Source organism: Saccoglossus kowalevskii, chromosome 22 (genome assembly GCF_978046115.1).
Source record: "Saccoglossus kowalevskii chromosome 22, keSacKowa6.1, whole genome shotgun sequence".
Taxonomy (NCBI): domain Eukaryota; kingdom Metazoa; phylum Hemichordata; class Enteropneusta; family Harrimaniidae; genus Saccoglossus; species Saccoglossus kowalevskii.
The window spans coordinates 20,440,721-20,456,808 of record NC_140662.1 but is presented as its reverse complement, the minus strand read 5'-3'; the positions used below and the strand labels follow the sequence as shown (position 1 = coordinate 20,456,808).

Below are 16,088 nucleotides of genomic sequence, written 5' to 3'. Positions count from 1 at the left end.
AACATAGAGGAAGATATTTATGATATGCGTCAAGAAATGAAAATCGACTCGGATCGTATCACAGAATTGGAAAAGTTAAAAACAGAAGTGAATAGTATAAGATCTAATGTCGAAAGTCTAAATCGTGGTGGTAGCCGTGAATTAGACAATCCAACAGGCGTCAACTCAAAGCTGGAAAGATTGCAGAAAATGATTGTTTCGCTTGTAAAAGATAAAGACGACATGGAAAATCGGAGTCGGAGAAACAACTTGGTTTTGTTCGGTGTGCCCCGTACCGAAACTGAGTCGTGGAAAGAATCGGAAATGATTGTAAAGGGTATTATTGGCGAACGTTTAGGAATTAACGATGACATTCCGTTTGATCGAGTACATCGAATTGTAAATGCGCCAGATGTCCGTGGATCGAAAACCCATCATTGCACGATTTAGTCACTATAAAGACAGGGAAATGGTTTTGTCGAAGGCAAAGAAATTGAAAGGGTCAAATGTGAGTGTTGGTGAGGACTTCTCCAAGCGGCTACGACGTATCCGTGCTAAACTTTTCAGCCATCGTAGTACGCTGGTTGCAAGAAACTCAAAACTAAAAGCATTTTCACGTTATGATAAACTTGTTATAACAGATGAAAATGGAAAGAAATCACGATTCAAAGTTGACAAAGATACCGGTAATGTAGTGGAAATTATCCCATAGAGGCGTGACCAAAGCCCAAAACAAATCGTTGACAAGTGTGTCCATGCTAGCAATAGTATCTCATTTTTAGTATGGAATATCAGAGGTCTTAGAAGTAAATTATGTAATACTGAGTTTATATCATTCTGTCAATCTGCCGATATCGTAGGTCTAATTGAGACTTTTTGTACAAACGATGTTGATCTGGCCATTTTAGAAAATTATATCCTGTTTACAAGTCACGCTACTCGGCATAATATTTAGAGGAAGACCTAGTGGAGGCGTGGCACTGTGTGTGAAAAAATGCCTAGCTGGAAATATTACCAAAATCCAATGTGATTTAGAAAATTGTATTTTTATTCGTTTTGATAAGTCGGTATTATCTGTGGACAAGGATCTTCTGTTTGGTTGCTGTTATATTCGCCCCGAAAATGCTTCTCAATATATCGATAAACTAAATGGAAAATTAGCAGAGTATATTTCAGGAAACCCAGAGTTGTATATTATGTTAATGGGTGATTTTAATGCCAGAACAGGTATCATTGCTGACTATATTGTGGATGACTCGATTTCTTATCTTCCTATTGAAAACACTGTTTACAATGCAGACAATTTTCGCATGCCACGCTCGTCAAATGACAAAGTGGTAAATGCGCATGGTGTATCTTTAATCGAGTTGTGTAAACATTGTGATGTTCAAATAGCCAATGGCAGATTGGGGAATGATTCGGCTGGAAATTTTACTTGCATTACGACAAACGGGGCAAGTGTTGTCGATTACTGTATCCTGCAATCATATCTTTCCAGTTATGTAACCGATTTTGACATACCATTGCGTCATGAATCAGACCATATGCCAATTATTTGCAGAGATGAATTGTGTCCCAGATAAGTCTAAGGTTATGCAAACAAATCCATATATTATGTCGTCTGCTAAACACGCTCGTTTTAGATGGAATGAAAAACACAGTGACGAGTTTTCGCAGAAAATCTAATCCGAAGAATTTCAAAAATTAATTTTGGATTCAACCAACGCCTTGCCTGATGTTGAAATTGCACTGTCCAAATTAAATTCAGCTGTTTAAATGATGCAGCTGTGTCTGGTTCAGTTGAATTATGGGAAATCCTAAAGAGATTTATTCAGAACAAAAGTAAATCATTGAATAACATCAGCTTGCATGAATGGTATGTCCATTTCAGTAACCTGTATAGTGTGAATCATGGCAAATCGAGGGATCTTGTTTTCATGAATACAGTTGATGAAGCAGTTTTACATGGGAAAATTTCAGGGTTGTCCGTCCAAAATAATGGTGGGGTTGATCATTTGAACCAAGAAATTACGGAGGATGGAATTTTGAAAAGTTTAAATAAACTCAAGCATAGTAAAGCGCCAAGTGACGATGGGCTTCCAAATGAGTTTTTTTAAATTTTCGGCCCCAATTATCCTACCTGTTCTAACCCTTCTATTCAACTTTATTTACAATTCAGATGACTTTCCGAAAGAGTGGGCATCGGGTGTTGTTATTCCCATATTGAAGCACGGGGGGGGGGGGGAATGATGTAAACAACTACCGTGGGATATCATTATTAAATGTTTTAGGAAAGATTTTTACAGCAATCTTAAATGAAAGGCTAATTTATGGGTAGAACATAATGGCGTGTTATCGGATTGTCAATCGGGTTTTCGAAAAAATCACAGTACTATAGATAATATTTTTGTTTTGTATGCTATTGTGCAGAAGTATTTGGCTAAAAGGGGTGGTAAATTTTATTGTCTCTTCGTGGATTTTTCTAAAGCATTCGACAGGATAAATCATTTACTATTATTATATAAATTATTAACAATCGGTATCCATGGTAACATGTTTTGTATCTTGCGTTTTATGTATAGTAATGTTAAGTCTTGTGTCAAATCTGAATCGAATCTTTCAAGTTCCTTTGAATGTTCGATAGGGGTCAGACAAGGATGTATGTTGAGCCCTATTTTATTTAGCTTCCTTATTGAAGAATTAAATTTGATGTTGGTTAACTCGGGAAATGATATGTCGGATAAAATTAAAATCCATTCGGAGCGTATTCTCCATCTCAGTATCAAGGTCATTCACGATTCTATTCCTACCAAGTGGAAAGATACTATCAACACTTACTTCAAATGGAACGGGAAGTGTAATCAACCTCTTTCACATCATAGCTTTCAACTGCATTTTTCTGATGAACTAAATTTGCCACTATATAAGTTTGAAAAGGGCGCAATCTATAAATATCTAATACGTGTCCAGTCAATAATACAACACCCACAACAACTTGACACTGTTTGGCGGGACATCCTTAGTCTGCCTGAAAGTGCTAAACTTCAAGGATTGCTATGAAACACCAGTCATTAACAAATATGGGGATCTGCAGTGGCGTATTGCCCATGGTGCCTTTCCAACGGGGGGGGGGGGGATTTCTGTTCAAAGCTCGTTTGAACAATTTTGATAAATGTCCTTTTTGTGATGAAGTTGACACTCTTCAACACATTTTTTATGATAGTCCATCAAATAGCGCCTTACTCCATTATTTTAATAACATCACGTCGCGACTGCTTCAACCAGACTTTCGCATGCCTATTTGGTGGTTCATCATTTCACCACCCCATCGCTCAAAGCACTTTATGTCTAGCAAGGCACAAGGTATATTTTGTTTCTTAGCGTGCATGGCTAAGCTTGCAATTCATGTCAGCCGTCGTAATAAAAGGCAAAACAAAGGCTCGAGTGAGCCTCTGGAAATGTTTATTCAAAGCATTAAGTCGAGGCTTGAAACAGAATATGAATGTTCCCGGATCACGAACCGACTGCCTTAATTTGAAATTATGTGGACGGCAGAGGATGCACTATGTAAAATCGAGGATAACACACTTCGCATTCTACTGTAAACATGGCAGGTACGATCTATTTAAAGCAGGAAGTTGCTTTGTCTTGTTGTTAAACATCGATACAAACGAACATCATTGTATTTACAAACTTAGTACACGCACAGGAGCCAAGAGTTTTGTCCTCTTGGTGGGCTATCATTGCACACACTTACAGCAGCGCATATATGTTTTATGTTACTTGTCCTGTGTTTTAAATGTTTTGATTTTCCCTTGGAATTTGGCAGGGGGGTTGGTACCCCCTTAAGTGCGAACCGGTGTCACCGGCCTGCCTACGGGGTTCCAAGGTGTTTTTGTACTGTTACGTGATCGTCTTTTATTTTATTTTACCCGTGAACCAAAAAGCATAATATAATATAATATAATATAATATAATATAATATAATATAATATAATATAATATAATATAATATAATATAATATAATATAATATGATATAATAAGTGGTTCACCTGGCGCGAATGGTTAGTTTAGTGAAATTACACCAAAATGCACTCCAATATTCTACAATGTTGTTCGAAATTGATTGGTTTTTATGTAAAAGATAAAAAGATCTAAATGCATGTAATCTCAATCTCAGTGTAGTCTCTATCTCTTTGAGTATTGTTTTGCTTCATTCTCGTCGAGGAAATAAACTTCTTGTTCTGTGTACGCCACCAGATTTATCTTTTCCGGATTATATGTTTCAGTTTCGCTCGTGTGTATATATATATGCAATGATATTTAGGTAATGAAGCTATTCATAGAAACACGAGAAAATATTTGCAGTATAATCAAGGTATTCAATTTATTCACATTCTGTACAATCTCAGTCATCAGTTTAACAAGTTTGATCTGTAATATATAGAAAAAAAAATAACATTTTAGTGTGACACTATGTGTTTGTGTTGGATAATTTTCCTGATGTACTAAGTCTACCCTCCGATATGCACTGACCTGTCTCCTCGCAAATAAAACCCTTCTTTTTCCAGCAATAGTCATCATCCCAGGCAAAAACTGGCTTTTTTCGTGGTTCTTTCCTGCAAATTAATTACTTTACATGATAGCATTTTTTTTCAAAATTAATATCAGCTGTAAGCAATTATTAAAGGGACGAGTCGAAAAAACGGTGACTCGTTCCGACAGGTCGGAGGAAAGGGTAACAGTTTGCTTGTATAGGGTTTAGAAATGTGCAAAGATTGAATCAGTTTATAATTTGGATTTTTGATTTTATATTTAACAGTTCTAGTAGCGTGCAGAATAATGATTCTCTTTACTATTCACACAATAACAGCTGACTATACTGCTCTACCTGTGTTTACTAGGTATACAGTTGACTCTTATCTCACTTGATTTCTAAAACCATGTTAGTTTTGCCTGAATTTTTTTGGGTTAGATTTATTATGTTAAATGTTGAACCATCGTAAAAATTTTATTGCCTATAGAACCGTATTAATACAAATATAAACCATTTTCCCGAGTTTTGATATTAACTTCTGTGTCTATCTTTAACTCAAAACTTCAAAATACATTCTTTGCATGGTTAATTATAACTTGTCACATCCAAATTGAAACAGAAGCCGAATACAACTGATCGAATTATTTTCCTGTAGAACTGTAACTCTGTCTGGTACTAGACCAAACACCTTTGCAGTCTACCTGAGGGTCATATTACTTGCACCATACAGTTGACTCTTTTCTCACTTGATTTCTGAAACTATGTTAGTTTTGCCTGAATTCAGTTGACTCTTATCTCACTTGATTTCTAAAACCATATTAGTTTTGCCTGAATTCTTTTGGGTTAGATTATTATGTTAAATGTTGGACTTTCCAAGCAAACCATCGTAAAATTGTATTGCCTATAGAACAGTATTTATACAAATATAAACCATTTTCCCGAGTTTTGATATTAACTTCTGTGTCTATCTTAACTCAAAAGTTCACAATTCTTTCCTTTATCACAAAAAATACTCAAAAACATGAAATGTCGATCATGAAATAGAAAAATAAGCATTCGTACATACAAATTGCATCAAAATGTAGGGATACAAAGGATTAATTTAAAGAAATAAAACATTTCTTTACCACATTTGGCAGCAATCTTGGCCCGTCGCGTCTAATTGATGATTGTCGTTGGGCTGATTATATATTCCTCTTGGATCTTGATACCAATTGGAGTAGCCGTCGCGTTCAAGGGGATTTCCCTCAAGCCAATGGAAATGACCTTCACATCCTTGATCTTCACATCCCATCCAATAACCATTGCCTTACAAAATTAAATACACATTTATGTAATTTAATAAGTGAGATAGGCACTAGATGTCAAAAGGCTTTGTTATATTACTAGTACAGTAATTATCTGTAATTATTTATTTTGTCTTTAGCAGGAAGTGCTACTATGAGACGGATATGTTGCCTAAACCTCATAAGCAGCCCATTCAAACGTGTTACGTCATTGTGCCATGAGGTAATATATTATTGCACAGTTATTATTAAAACCAGTTTGTTCATTTTCATTCAAAAAAACAAACATTAATCGTATGTGTATGTGCAGCAACATGTTCTACATTATAGTGATTCAAAGGGATCATGATTGGAACGCTGTGACGTACCGGGAGCTGCTTTCAAAGCAGGGTCGGTTTTCAAAATATGCTGTCGAACGGCCTTGTCTTTGGCTTTTTCATCTAAGATAGCAAGTTGCCAACCGTTACTGATGCAGAAATCTCGGGAAGCATTCCATGTCAATTTGTCCATAAAAAAGCGCCAATTGCTATTTTCAGCACAAAATACTGGAAAATAAAATTACTAATATTATAACTCATATAATTACAATGCAATGTCGAAAAGAAACAGGGTGTGATGTAATGTACCTCAATACAAAAGTTCGATAATGCAATGGTACGATTGACCATTATTATAACAATAGCAGAAACAGAACACAATGATAAATTATCGCATGACTACAGGGGCAATATCAAAAAAAGCGCAGGTTCATATTTAGATTCGAGTTAGGAATGCGATATTATACATACAAAGAATTGCTCCTATGAAAACAACTCTCGATATATGATGAAATATCCCAAACATCTTTGTAATTCTCAATAGTTTAATATCGGCGAGAATCATTCAAATGGTTCACCCTTTTGTAAACATTTAGTAGAACCGTGCATCAACACACGTGATTCACGTATTAACCAATCACAGTGAACATAATGTCATGACGGACGCATTGAGGCAATGCAAGCAGACGAATATTTAAACCGATTTGATTTTGACAACGTCTTTGTCGTGGTTGTCTTGTGCATTCCTGCCAATTATCAAATATGGTAATATTTGTTTGCTAACTTTAGAATGGCATTTAATTTCATTTGCTTTTTTTCATGAAATTTCACGTGGGAGATTCTCCGATCACGGTGACAACGACATGGATTATTGGCTAAGTAAATTTATTTTGGAGGTTAGAAAAGTTGATTTCAAATGCTACCCACCAAAACTTTACTATTTATTCTGGGGCTACAAAGTTACCGGTGTTACAAGTAGAAAAATCTTAACAATTTCTGAACCGAAAAGGAATTTGATGATTTCCGCCGAGTAATGAATTCAGGACTCGTAACTAATACTAAACAAGCTGGAGTTTTTTATAATTTTAGCTCGAATTTGCCAGAAGAAGTATGTGTTATGATAGCGACTTCACATTCGCACATTCGCTTCACACCGTTGCTCTACTGTTTAGAATCACAACAACTTACATGTTTAGAGTAGAGATTATAAATATATATTTCAGGAATTTGATAAATAAATTGTTTACTTATTGTATTTAGTAGTTGCGACTTTGCAGTGAGTGGCCGAACGCATGATTACTCCGCACGCCTTAGAGACTTGACATTTTAAGATAGAGAGTTTGTAACCTTTTGTAAAAGAGAAGTACTAGAGAACTGTACAGCGAAGGTTCGCCTTATCTGACTGTTTTGGAAGAATAAAGCTGGACTATCACGTTCCCGAACACAAAGCCAGTATTCACAACAATGCCAACAGTTGCTTTGAAAGTCTAGTCCCAAATCAGACATCAATATGTCAATTTACTGTTTTGACACTGTTTTGTTCCGATAAGTTGGATGGATAGAAAGTTCACAACAGTTGTAATACTTTGCGGGGTGATGTACCAGAAGAGTGTCAACATCTAGGCAGGATGGACAAAAATACATTGGACATAGTCGAGTGTAGCCTCTGCGATCTTGTCGCCTCAAAAGATACCACTCACAATTTTAAAATATCACCCAATATTATGTAGCTCTTAAATATTCCAAGATCTTGAAGCGAGGGAGTCGTCACCTGCGCATGCGACATGCGGCCATAATGTGTCGTTGTTTACAAACAGGCGTCTACCCATGGGGCTTTGCGTTTTTGACGTGCGTTGTTATTGTCGCTTGCGACTCAATTATTGCGCGTGGTCGTCCCGTAGTGCGTGTTCGAATTTCCTGTAAATAAACAGTATTCACCGCCCTATCTATTGTTTAAACCACTGAGAGTATTGTGTACTGAAATAACTCGTCGCTGTACTTACTGGAGTCCGGGTTCTCTGGATCAACGCCCAAAGCGGGGACAGCAATCTAAACGGGAAAAATAATCATTAATAATATTGGTGAGAGAAGAGTTAATAGTAGTTAAAATATCATCAATTTTTAACCAAGGGCGAACTAATCTTGTTCGTAATTTGTGGGGAAATATTCCATAGAATCACTTTTATCATCAATTGGTGTGGTGTGGTGGTTACTGTTACTTTGTTAGGTAAATATTTTTCTATAGTGGCGATTTGCGAGGGTTGCGAATTCAGATTGCGTGTTGCGTGTTTGTTAAAGGAGAAAAGAGAGATCGAGTGAGCCAAAATAAATATATTGAAATTATTTAAAATATTTTGTTGAAATTTGGGGAATTGGAAAGGTTCGTCGCATGTCAACAATGGGAAACTACTTATCTATATACGCCGAAGAATGTACGTGTAAGAGAAGGAAATGTAACTTACCACGGCCAAAACGGCCAGAAAAACGTAAGCTGACATATTTGTGACTGAAAACAAGAAAATCAATGTGCAAATAATTAGAACCATTATTTGCCGACACCAAACAAGTATACCATCGGGTAAATGTATGGATCTATGTTACACGTGGTAATCCAATACACCTACCTGCTCAGGTATAACCAATGCAGTCGAAGGCTTCGTTATCGAGTGCGCTCTTCTCATATCGCACGGGTTATTTTATAGAAATGATGGTGATTGTATCAGCAACAAAAAACTCAATAAAATTTCACCAAAACTATGTTATATCATTGTAAAACTGTCATGGATTTTTATTAAATCCATGTGTACGTTATACAGAAGGAATCTCGACTATTTTTAACAAAGCTTTACTCGATCAAAAAAAACTTGTTTGTATGAAATAATCACTTTTAATCCTAGAATAAAGATAAGATCTATGTCAAAGTGTTGAATTGCCAGTGCCGTTAGTTGACATATGGAATGCGTTGCGTTTTCTAGAACAGTTTGATCCCCAAATTGCTAATATGAGTGGGCATTGTAAAACAAAGTGACATATTTCCCTACACTTGACACTTGGGTCTTATATTTTCATTTAAGTGTTGACCGTCATGAAGTGATTCGCGACAACGTATAATATATTTCTGACTCGTTTAAACGTACGCGATAAGTCGCGGTTTTTGCTTGGATCCCGACACCCGCGACTTAGCAAACGGTTACTGTATTTTAACTAGAGTAATTAAAGCGCGGTGGTCGTCGCGCAGCGCGTGTTCGAATTTCATATAAATAAACAATGTATTTTACACGCGTTGTATACGTTGCTATGAGTCCCATATCGAACAGGACGCGGTGCGACGACTGCCGCCCTTTAAGTGTCTACACAATTCGTTGTCATATATATATATATATATATATACATAATTATGGTCAATTTTATGTAGACAATTTAAAATAATTTGTTTTGTAGCACATTAAAAACACACAGCATTATACATATACTTACTCAGCGATACCTACTTTGAGAAATTAGATTAGTAGACACATTTGATTATATCAAAGTTATAATGGTAGATGTAGACAAAAAATGTCGACATACTGAAGACCATACACCATTACACGTGTACAAATCAGCATTTATCTACCAATGATACCTTCATAGTAACAGCTGTTACGATCGTTATACTTGTGATAATCAGTTCCGAAGGATAGACGAAGTAATATCCAAGAATATTTTGAATTATTATTATTGAATTATCGATGGTAATTTCACAGAAACTCACAAGTCCTTCCTTTGTTACAATATAATATTGATCGGACCGCCAGATTTTCTCAATCAAGATCGGGTTATGTTAAACATATCAAATGGATAGCAAGAAAACAAAGTTGTTCGTTTAGAATTTGTTTTAGTTATACGTTAGTACCTACACATCAAACACTGAAACATATCAGACTGGTAGTTTTCAATAATACAGAATTGACGCTAATATTATTTATGGACTGGGTACGGAATTTGCGGCGCGAGGTCGTACGGCGGAAGCGACCGAGCTTGCGATGGTATAATGTTAGACGTATCCAGTTCACAAAGGTGTTATCATACACCTTATAGGGTATATGAAATATAAGCACCCACTAGCTACCTGTGCTTCATCTAACTCTGTTATTATCAGATTCTGTATTGTATGTAGCAGCGAGGACGTTGGTTTGACGTGCGGAGCGTGCTTATATGTGTTTCGAGTGTCTTTTCACGTTATATGGCATTATACAACACTGTGTGGTAACACAATTTCGTGGGAGTACTCCTTCTCAGCAAATTGATAATGGGAGTTTCGATTGAAGTGCACAGACAGAGAATCGGTCGATTTGCTAACGCATATCACAGAAGACAAAGGGTAGGCTTCGCGGTCGCCATCTTGGTTACAATTGGTATGTTTATTAACATGTCATTATCTGTAAAGTTGTGTTTAGCAAGGTTACTCGTTGTTTCGGGTAGCGTTGAACAGAATCCTGGTCCCCCAAAGCTAAGATCATTTGATGACAGTAGCGTTACGAAAGAAGACATTGCAAGTTTGCATCTTAAGTTAGACACGTTGTTGTCGGATTCCAAAGTTATGAATACAAAATTAGATGGCATGCAGACCCGGCTAAACAACATAGAGGAAGATATTCATGATATGCGTCAAGAAATGAAAATCGACTCGGATCGTATCACAGAATTGGAAAAGTTGAAAACAGAAGTGAATAGTATAAGATCTAATGTCGAAAGTCTAAATCGTGGTGGTAGCCGTGAATTAGACAATCCAACAGGCGTCAACTCAAAGCTGGAAAGATTGCAGAAAATGATTGTTTCGCTTGTAAAAGATAAAGACGACATGGAAAATCGGAGTCGGAGAAACAACTTGGTTTTGTTCGGTGTGCCCTGTACCGAAACTGAGTCGTGGAAAGAATCGGAAATGATTGTAAAGGGTATTATTGGCGAACGTTTAGGAATTAACGATAACATTCCGTTTGATCGAGTACATCGAATTGTAAATGCGCCAGATGTCCGTGGATCGAAAACCCATCATTGCACGATTTAGTCACTATAAAGACAGGGAAATGGTTTTGTCGAAGGCAAAGAAATTGAAAGGGTCAAATGTGAGTGTTGGTGAGGACTTCTCCAAGCGGCTACGACGTATCCGTGCTAAACTTTTCAGCCATCGTAGTACGCTGGTTGCAAGAAACTCAAAACTAAAAGCATTTTCACGTTATGATAAACTTGTTATAACAGATGAAAATGGAAAGAAATCACGATTCAAAGTTGACAAAGATACCGGTAATGTAGTGGAAATTATCCCATAGAGGCGTGACCAAAGCCCAAAACAAATCGTTGACAAGTGTGTCCATGCTAGCAATAGTATCTCATTTTTAGTATGGAATATCAGAGGTCTTAGAAGTAAATTATGTAATACTGAGTTTATATCATTCTGTCAATCTGCCGATATCGTAGGTCTAATTGAGACTTTTTGTACAAACGATGTTGATCTGGCCATTTTAGAAAATTATATCCTGTTTACAAGTCACGCTACTCGGCATAATATTTAGAGGAAGACCTAGTGGAGGCGTGGCACTGTGTGTGAAAAAATGCCTAGCTGGAAATATTACCAAAATCCAATGTGATTTAGACAATTGTATTTTTATTCGTTTTGATAAGTCGGTATTATCTGTGGACAAGGATCTTCTGTTTGGTTGCTGTTATATTCGCCCCGAAAATGCTTCTCAATATATCGATAAACTAAATGGAAAATTAGCAGAGTATATTTCAGGAAACCCAGAGTTGTATATTATGTTAATGGGTGATTTTAATGCCAGAACAGGTATCATTGCTGACTATATTGTGGATGACTCGATTTCTTATCTTCCTATTGAAAACAATGTTTACAATGCAGACAATTTTCGCATGCCACGCTCGTCAAATGACAAAGTGGTAAATGCGCATGGTGTATCTTTAATCGAGTTGTGTAAACATTGTGATGTTCAAATAGCCAATGGCAGATTGGGAAATGATTCGGCTGGAAATTTTACTTGCATTACGACAAACGGGGCAAGTGTTGTCGATTACTGTATCCTGCAATCATATCTTTTCAGTTATGTAACCGATTTTGACATACCATTGCGTCATGAATCAGACCATATGCCAATTATTTGCAGAGATGAATTGTGTTCCAGATAAGTCTAAGGTTATGCAAACAAATCCATATATTATGTCGTCTGCTAAACACGCTCGTTTTAGATGGAATGAAAAACACAGTGACGAGTTTTCGCAGAAAATCTAATCCGAAGAATTTCAAAAATTAATTTTGGATTCAACCAACGCCTTGCCTGATGTTGAAATTGCACTGTCCAAATTAAATTCATCTGTTTAAATGATGCAGCTGTGTCTGGTTCAGTTGAATTATGGGAAATCCTAAAGAGATTTATTCAGAACAAAAGTAAATCATTGAATAACATCAGCTTGCATGAATGGTATGTCCATTTCAGTAACCTGTATAGTGTGAATCATGGCAAATCGAGGGATCTTGTTTTCATGAATACAGTTGATGAAGCAGTTTTACATGGGGAAATTTCAGGGTTGTGCGTCCAAAATAATGGTGGGGTTGGTCATTTGAACCAAGAAATTACGGAGGATGGAATTTTGAAAAGTTTAAATAAACTCAAGCATAGTAAAGCGCCAAGTGACGATGGGCTTCCAAATGAGTTTTTTAAATTTTCGATTAAATGTTTTAGGAATGATTTTTACAGCAATCTTAAATGAAAGGCTAAGTTTATGGGTAGAACATAATGGCGTGTTATCCGATTGTCAATCGGGTTTTCGAAAAAATCACAGTACTATAGATAATATCTTTGTTTTGTTTGCTATTGTGCAGAAGTATTTGGCTAAAAGGGGTGGTAAATTGTATTGTCTCTTCGTGGATTTTTCTAAAGCATTCGACAGGATAAATCATTTACTATTATTATATAAATTATTAACAATCGGTATCCATGGTAACATGTTTTGTATCTTGCGTTCTATGTATAGTAATGTTAAGTCTTGTGTCAAATCTGAATCGAATCGTTCAAGTTCCTTTGAATGTTCGATAGGGGTCAGACAAGGATGTATGTTGAGCCCTATTTTATTTAGTTTCTTTATTGAAGGATTAAATTTGATGTTGGTTAACTCGGGAAATTTGGGGATTCAACTAACACAGGACATTTATAATTTGTTCGCTTTACTTTATGCAGATGATGTAGCCATTTTTAGTGACTCAATTCCAAACCTGCAGAATTTGATAAATATGTTATCGCAATTTTGTAGCAAGTGGTGTATGAAAGTTAATTTACAAAAAACAAAAGTTATGGTTTTCCGCAAAGGCGGTCACGCTTCACGAAACGAGAAGTGGTACCTTGTGGGATGCGAGTTAGAAGTTGTCTCCTATTATAAGTATTTAGGTCTCGTGCTTTCTTCCAGGAATATTTGGTCTAAAGCAGTTTCTACTTTAGCGGACCAGGCTGGGAAAACGCTTAGGATTCTTTCATCGGTATCTGTTAAACTTAATGGGGTTCATTTTGACACTCATTTCAAATTATTTGATTCAATTATATCTCCTATTCTGTGTTACGGATCTGAAATATGGGGATTTCAATACTACGACCAAATTGAAAAAGTACATAGGAAATGGTGCAGAAGGCTTCTTGGGCTCCCTCAAGGTACTGCCAAAGAAGCTATAGTTGGAGAATGTGGGCGACTTCCAATCTTTGTTTCCACACTTAAACGTTGTATTAAGTATTGGCTTAGACTCTTAGAACTCCCCCGACGAGAATTCCCAGGCATGCCTATTGAATGTTGCGTAATCTCAATGACCTAGGTAGAAATAACTGGGTGACGGCAATTAAACACATTTGGTATGCATATGGCTTTGGGTATGTCTGGCTAGCTCAAGAAGTAGGTAGCAAGGACGTTTTTCTTTCTGAATTTGTACTGCGAGTCTCCGAAACGCAGAGACAGCTTTGGAAAGGAAATGCGTTCTTGAAACCTAAATTACGTAATTACATTGAGTTCAAGAGTACCTTACAACCGGAGAAATATTTATCTTTAAATTGCAATCTGAAACTCGTCCGCATTTTTGCCTGTTTTTGTTGTGAGGTTTTACCACTTAGAATTGAAGAAGGTAGGCGCGAAGGTTTGCCTTCAACGGAAAGATTCTGTAAAGTATGTCGTGCTAATTTTGTTGAGGATGAATATCATTTTCTGTTGATTTGCCCAGCCTATAACACATTAAGACGAGAGATAATCCCCAACATTATTCATTCCAACCAACCATGGATAAATTTCAAAGACTTGTTCAAGCAACAAATGGTGTTATTCTACGAAATATGTGTGTGTTTGTGTTCAGAACATTTGAAGTTAGGAAACAATTGTTAAGAAATTAATTATTATTTAATTCCATGTGATCAATAACCGAGAATATTATCATATTCTACTTGTACCCGTTACATTTTAAGCATTGGTTTGATATGTTTGCATATGGGCCGGTGGCCTAGGAAAGCAATAAATACTTATTATTACTATTATTATTATTATCTTATTTCTATCATTTATTCAATTATTTACAGTGCGGATTGATATTGCTATACCTGAGATGACAGCATCAACAAGACGAACGATCATTGCAATATTTGTTAGCGCTCGCAAATTTTTAAAAGCTGGAACCTCCGATCGAACCCCGACCAAAATGTATAATATAAAGCGTGGATAGATTTCAGCCCTAGGTATCGTCCCGTGTTCGAAAGTTAGTTGCAGCTAATGTGATCGATGTTTTAAAAATGGCACGCTCCACAACATAACGGTAACTTTCTGTACTGTCATAATCACTACAGATCTAGACTAGCTACGAATGTCATCTCCAGCAACACCATGTCTGGCTGCGACCAGTTCAGAGTGCGCACCTCTCTAAATCTATAAAAGGAATATGGTTGAGTGTGATATGAGCAATTACTGCACGGCTCGCTAATCCAGTTTGTCATAGCGTTACGAGGCCTGGCAATACGAGGTATATGATAATGTCAAAAAATTTCACAAAATTTCTATTTCTAAAAATAAGTAAAATATAGCAATGTTTAACCAAACAAGCAAGAATGGATTTGTTACTAAATGTTCATCCAAGACTCCAGGCACCAAATATATCACAATATTACTTTTTTCAAATATCATTCCAAACAATATTCACTGAAATACACAATTTGACCGCGTTTCACCCAAGATATTAGGCTAGTAGTTTTCAAGAAAAAGTGAAAATAATAATTCAAAATGAGCTAGTTAATGTGAACTATTTTGCATAACCGATTGGAGAAATATATATCTACACACCAAGCAAAGTCAAACGATTTAAGATTTTTTTAGAAAAAGTCGTCCACTGACAGACGCCCAACATACGCCGGAAACATCCCTATCACAATTACAGGTACAGATTGTTTTGGCCCATTTTATTAAATTATGAATACGCCTTTCTGCTTGTCATTGGAATGGTTACAGGAATGGATAGTGTGTCCACCAAAAAAAAGGGTTTAGCACGATGATAAAATAGTGAGCTTTATATGTTTCAGTGCAACATTAGGTACATCAATTCGAATTAATACCGATATTATTACTTTCGTAAAATCCAGATTGAACACCATTATACATTAGCTTTAGTGCCGTTGACTTTGCTTATATTGTCAATAAGAACATGACAATCAACTGCCTGCTTAGTGGGAGAAAACAAAACAGTTCGACAAGATTATCCACATTTCACGAATAGCTAACAGTAATCCTGATTTGTAATCTGTTGAGATTATTCGTGTTTTCTTTACAATGTCTTCATGGTGCCATAAAAGAACATGTGGGTTCAGGTATTTACTGCTATTTAAAATCTTAATTAGGTGTACGATGATTCATCGTACGTTAAGTATATTATACGGAACTGGTATTATACTAATGT

The 16,088-nt window shown here is 36.3% G+C and overlaps 1 protein-coding gene and 1 pseudogene across 3 annotated transcripts in view; one reads left to right on the top strand and one right to left on the bottom strand.

Annotated features, from left to right (window-relative positions):
- The window catches only part of LOC144357188 (uncharacterized), a 110,984-nt pseudogene that overhangs the window by 93,573 nt on the left and 1,323 nt on the right, over nt 1–16,088 (top strand). The gene's annotated exons all lie outside the window — the stretch shown is intronic.
- Nucleotides 4,343–8,809, bottom strand: LOC146729112 (salivary C-type lectin 2-like). 2 transcript variants are annotated; one of them, XM_085496067.1, is made up of 7 exons: nt 8,746–8,809; nt 8,584–8,627; nt 8,125–8,170; nt 6,173–6,349; nt 5,646–5,826; nt 4,518–4,600; nt 4,343–4,415 (listed from the first exon to the last, which is right to left on the bottom strand). In XM_085496067.1, exons 2-7 carry the CDS (start codon nt 8,617–8,619, stop codon nt 4,402–4,404), a joined length of 537 nt encoding a protein of 178 aa, XP_085352193.1. In that variant the 5' UTR covers nt 8,620–8,627; nt 8,746–8,809; the 3' UTR covers nt 4,343–4,401. The 2 variants fall into 2 exon arrangements, with proteins under 2 accessions (XP_085352193.1, XP_085352192.1); XM_085496066.1 differs by lacking the exon at nt 8,746–8,809 and having other exon boundaries at nt 8,584–8,686.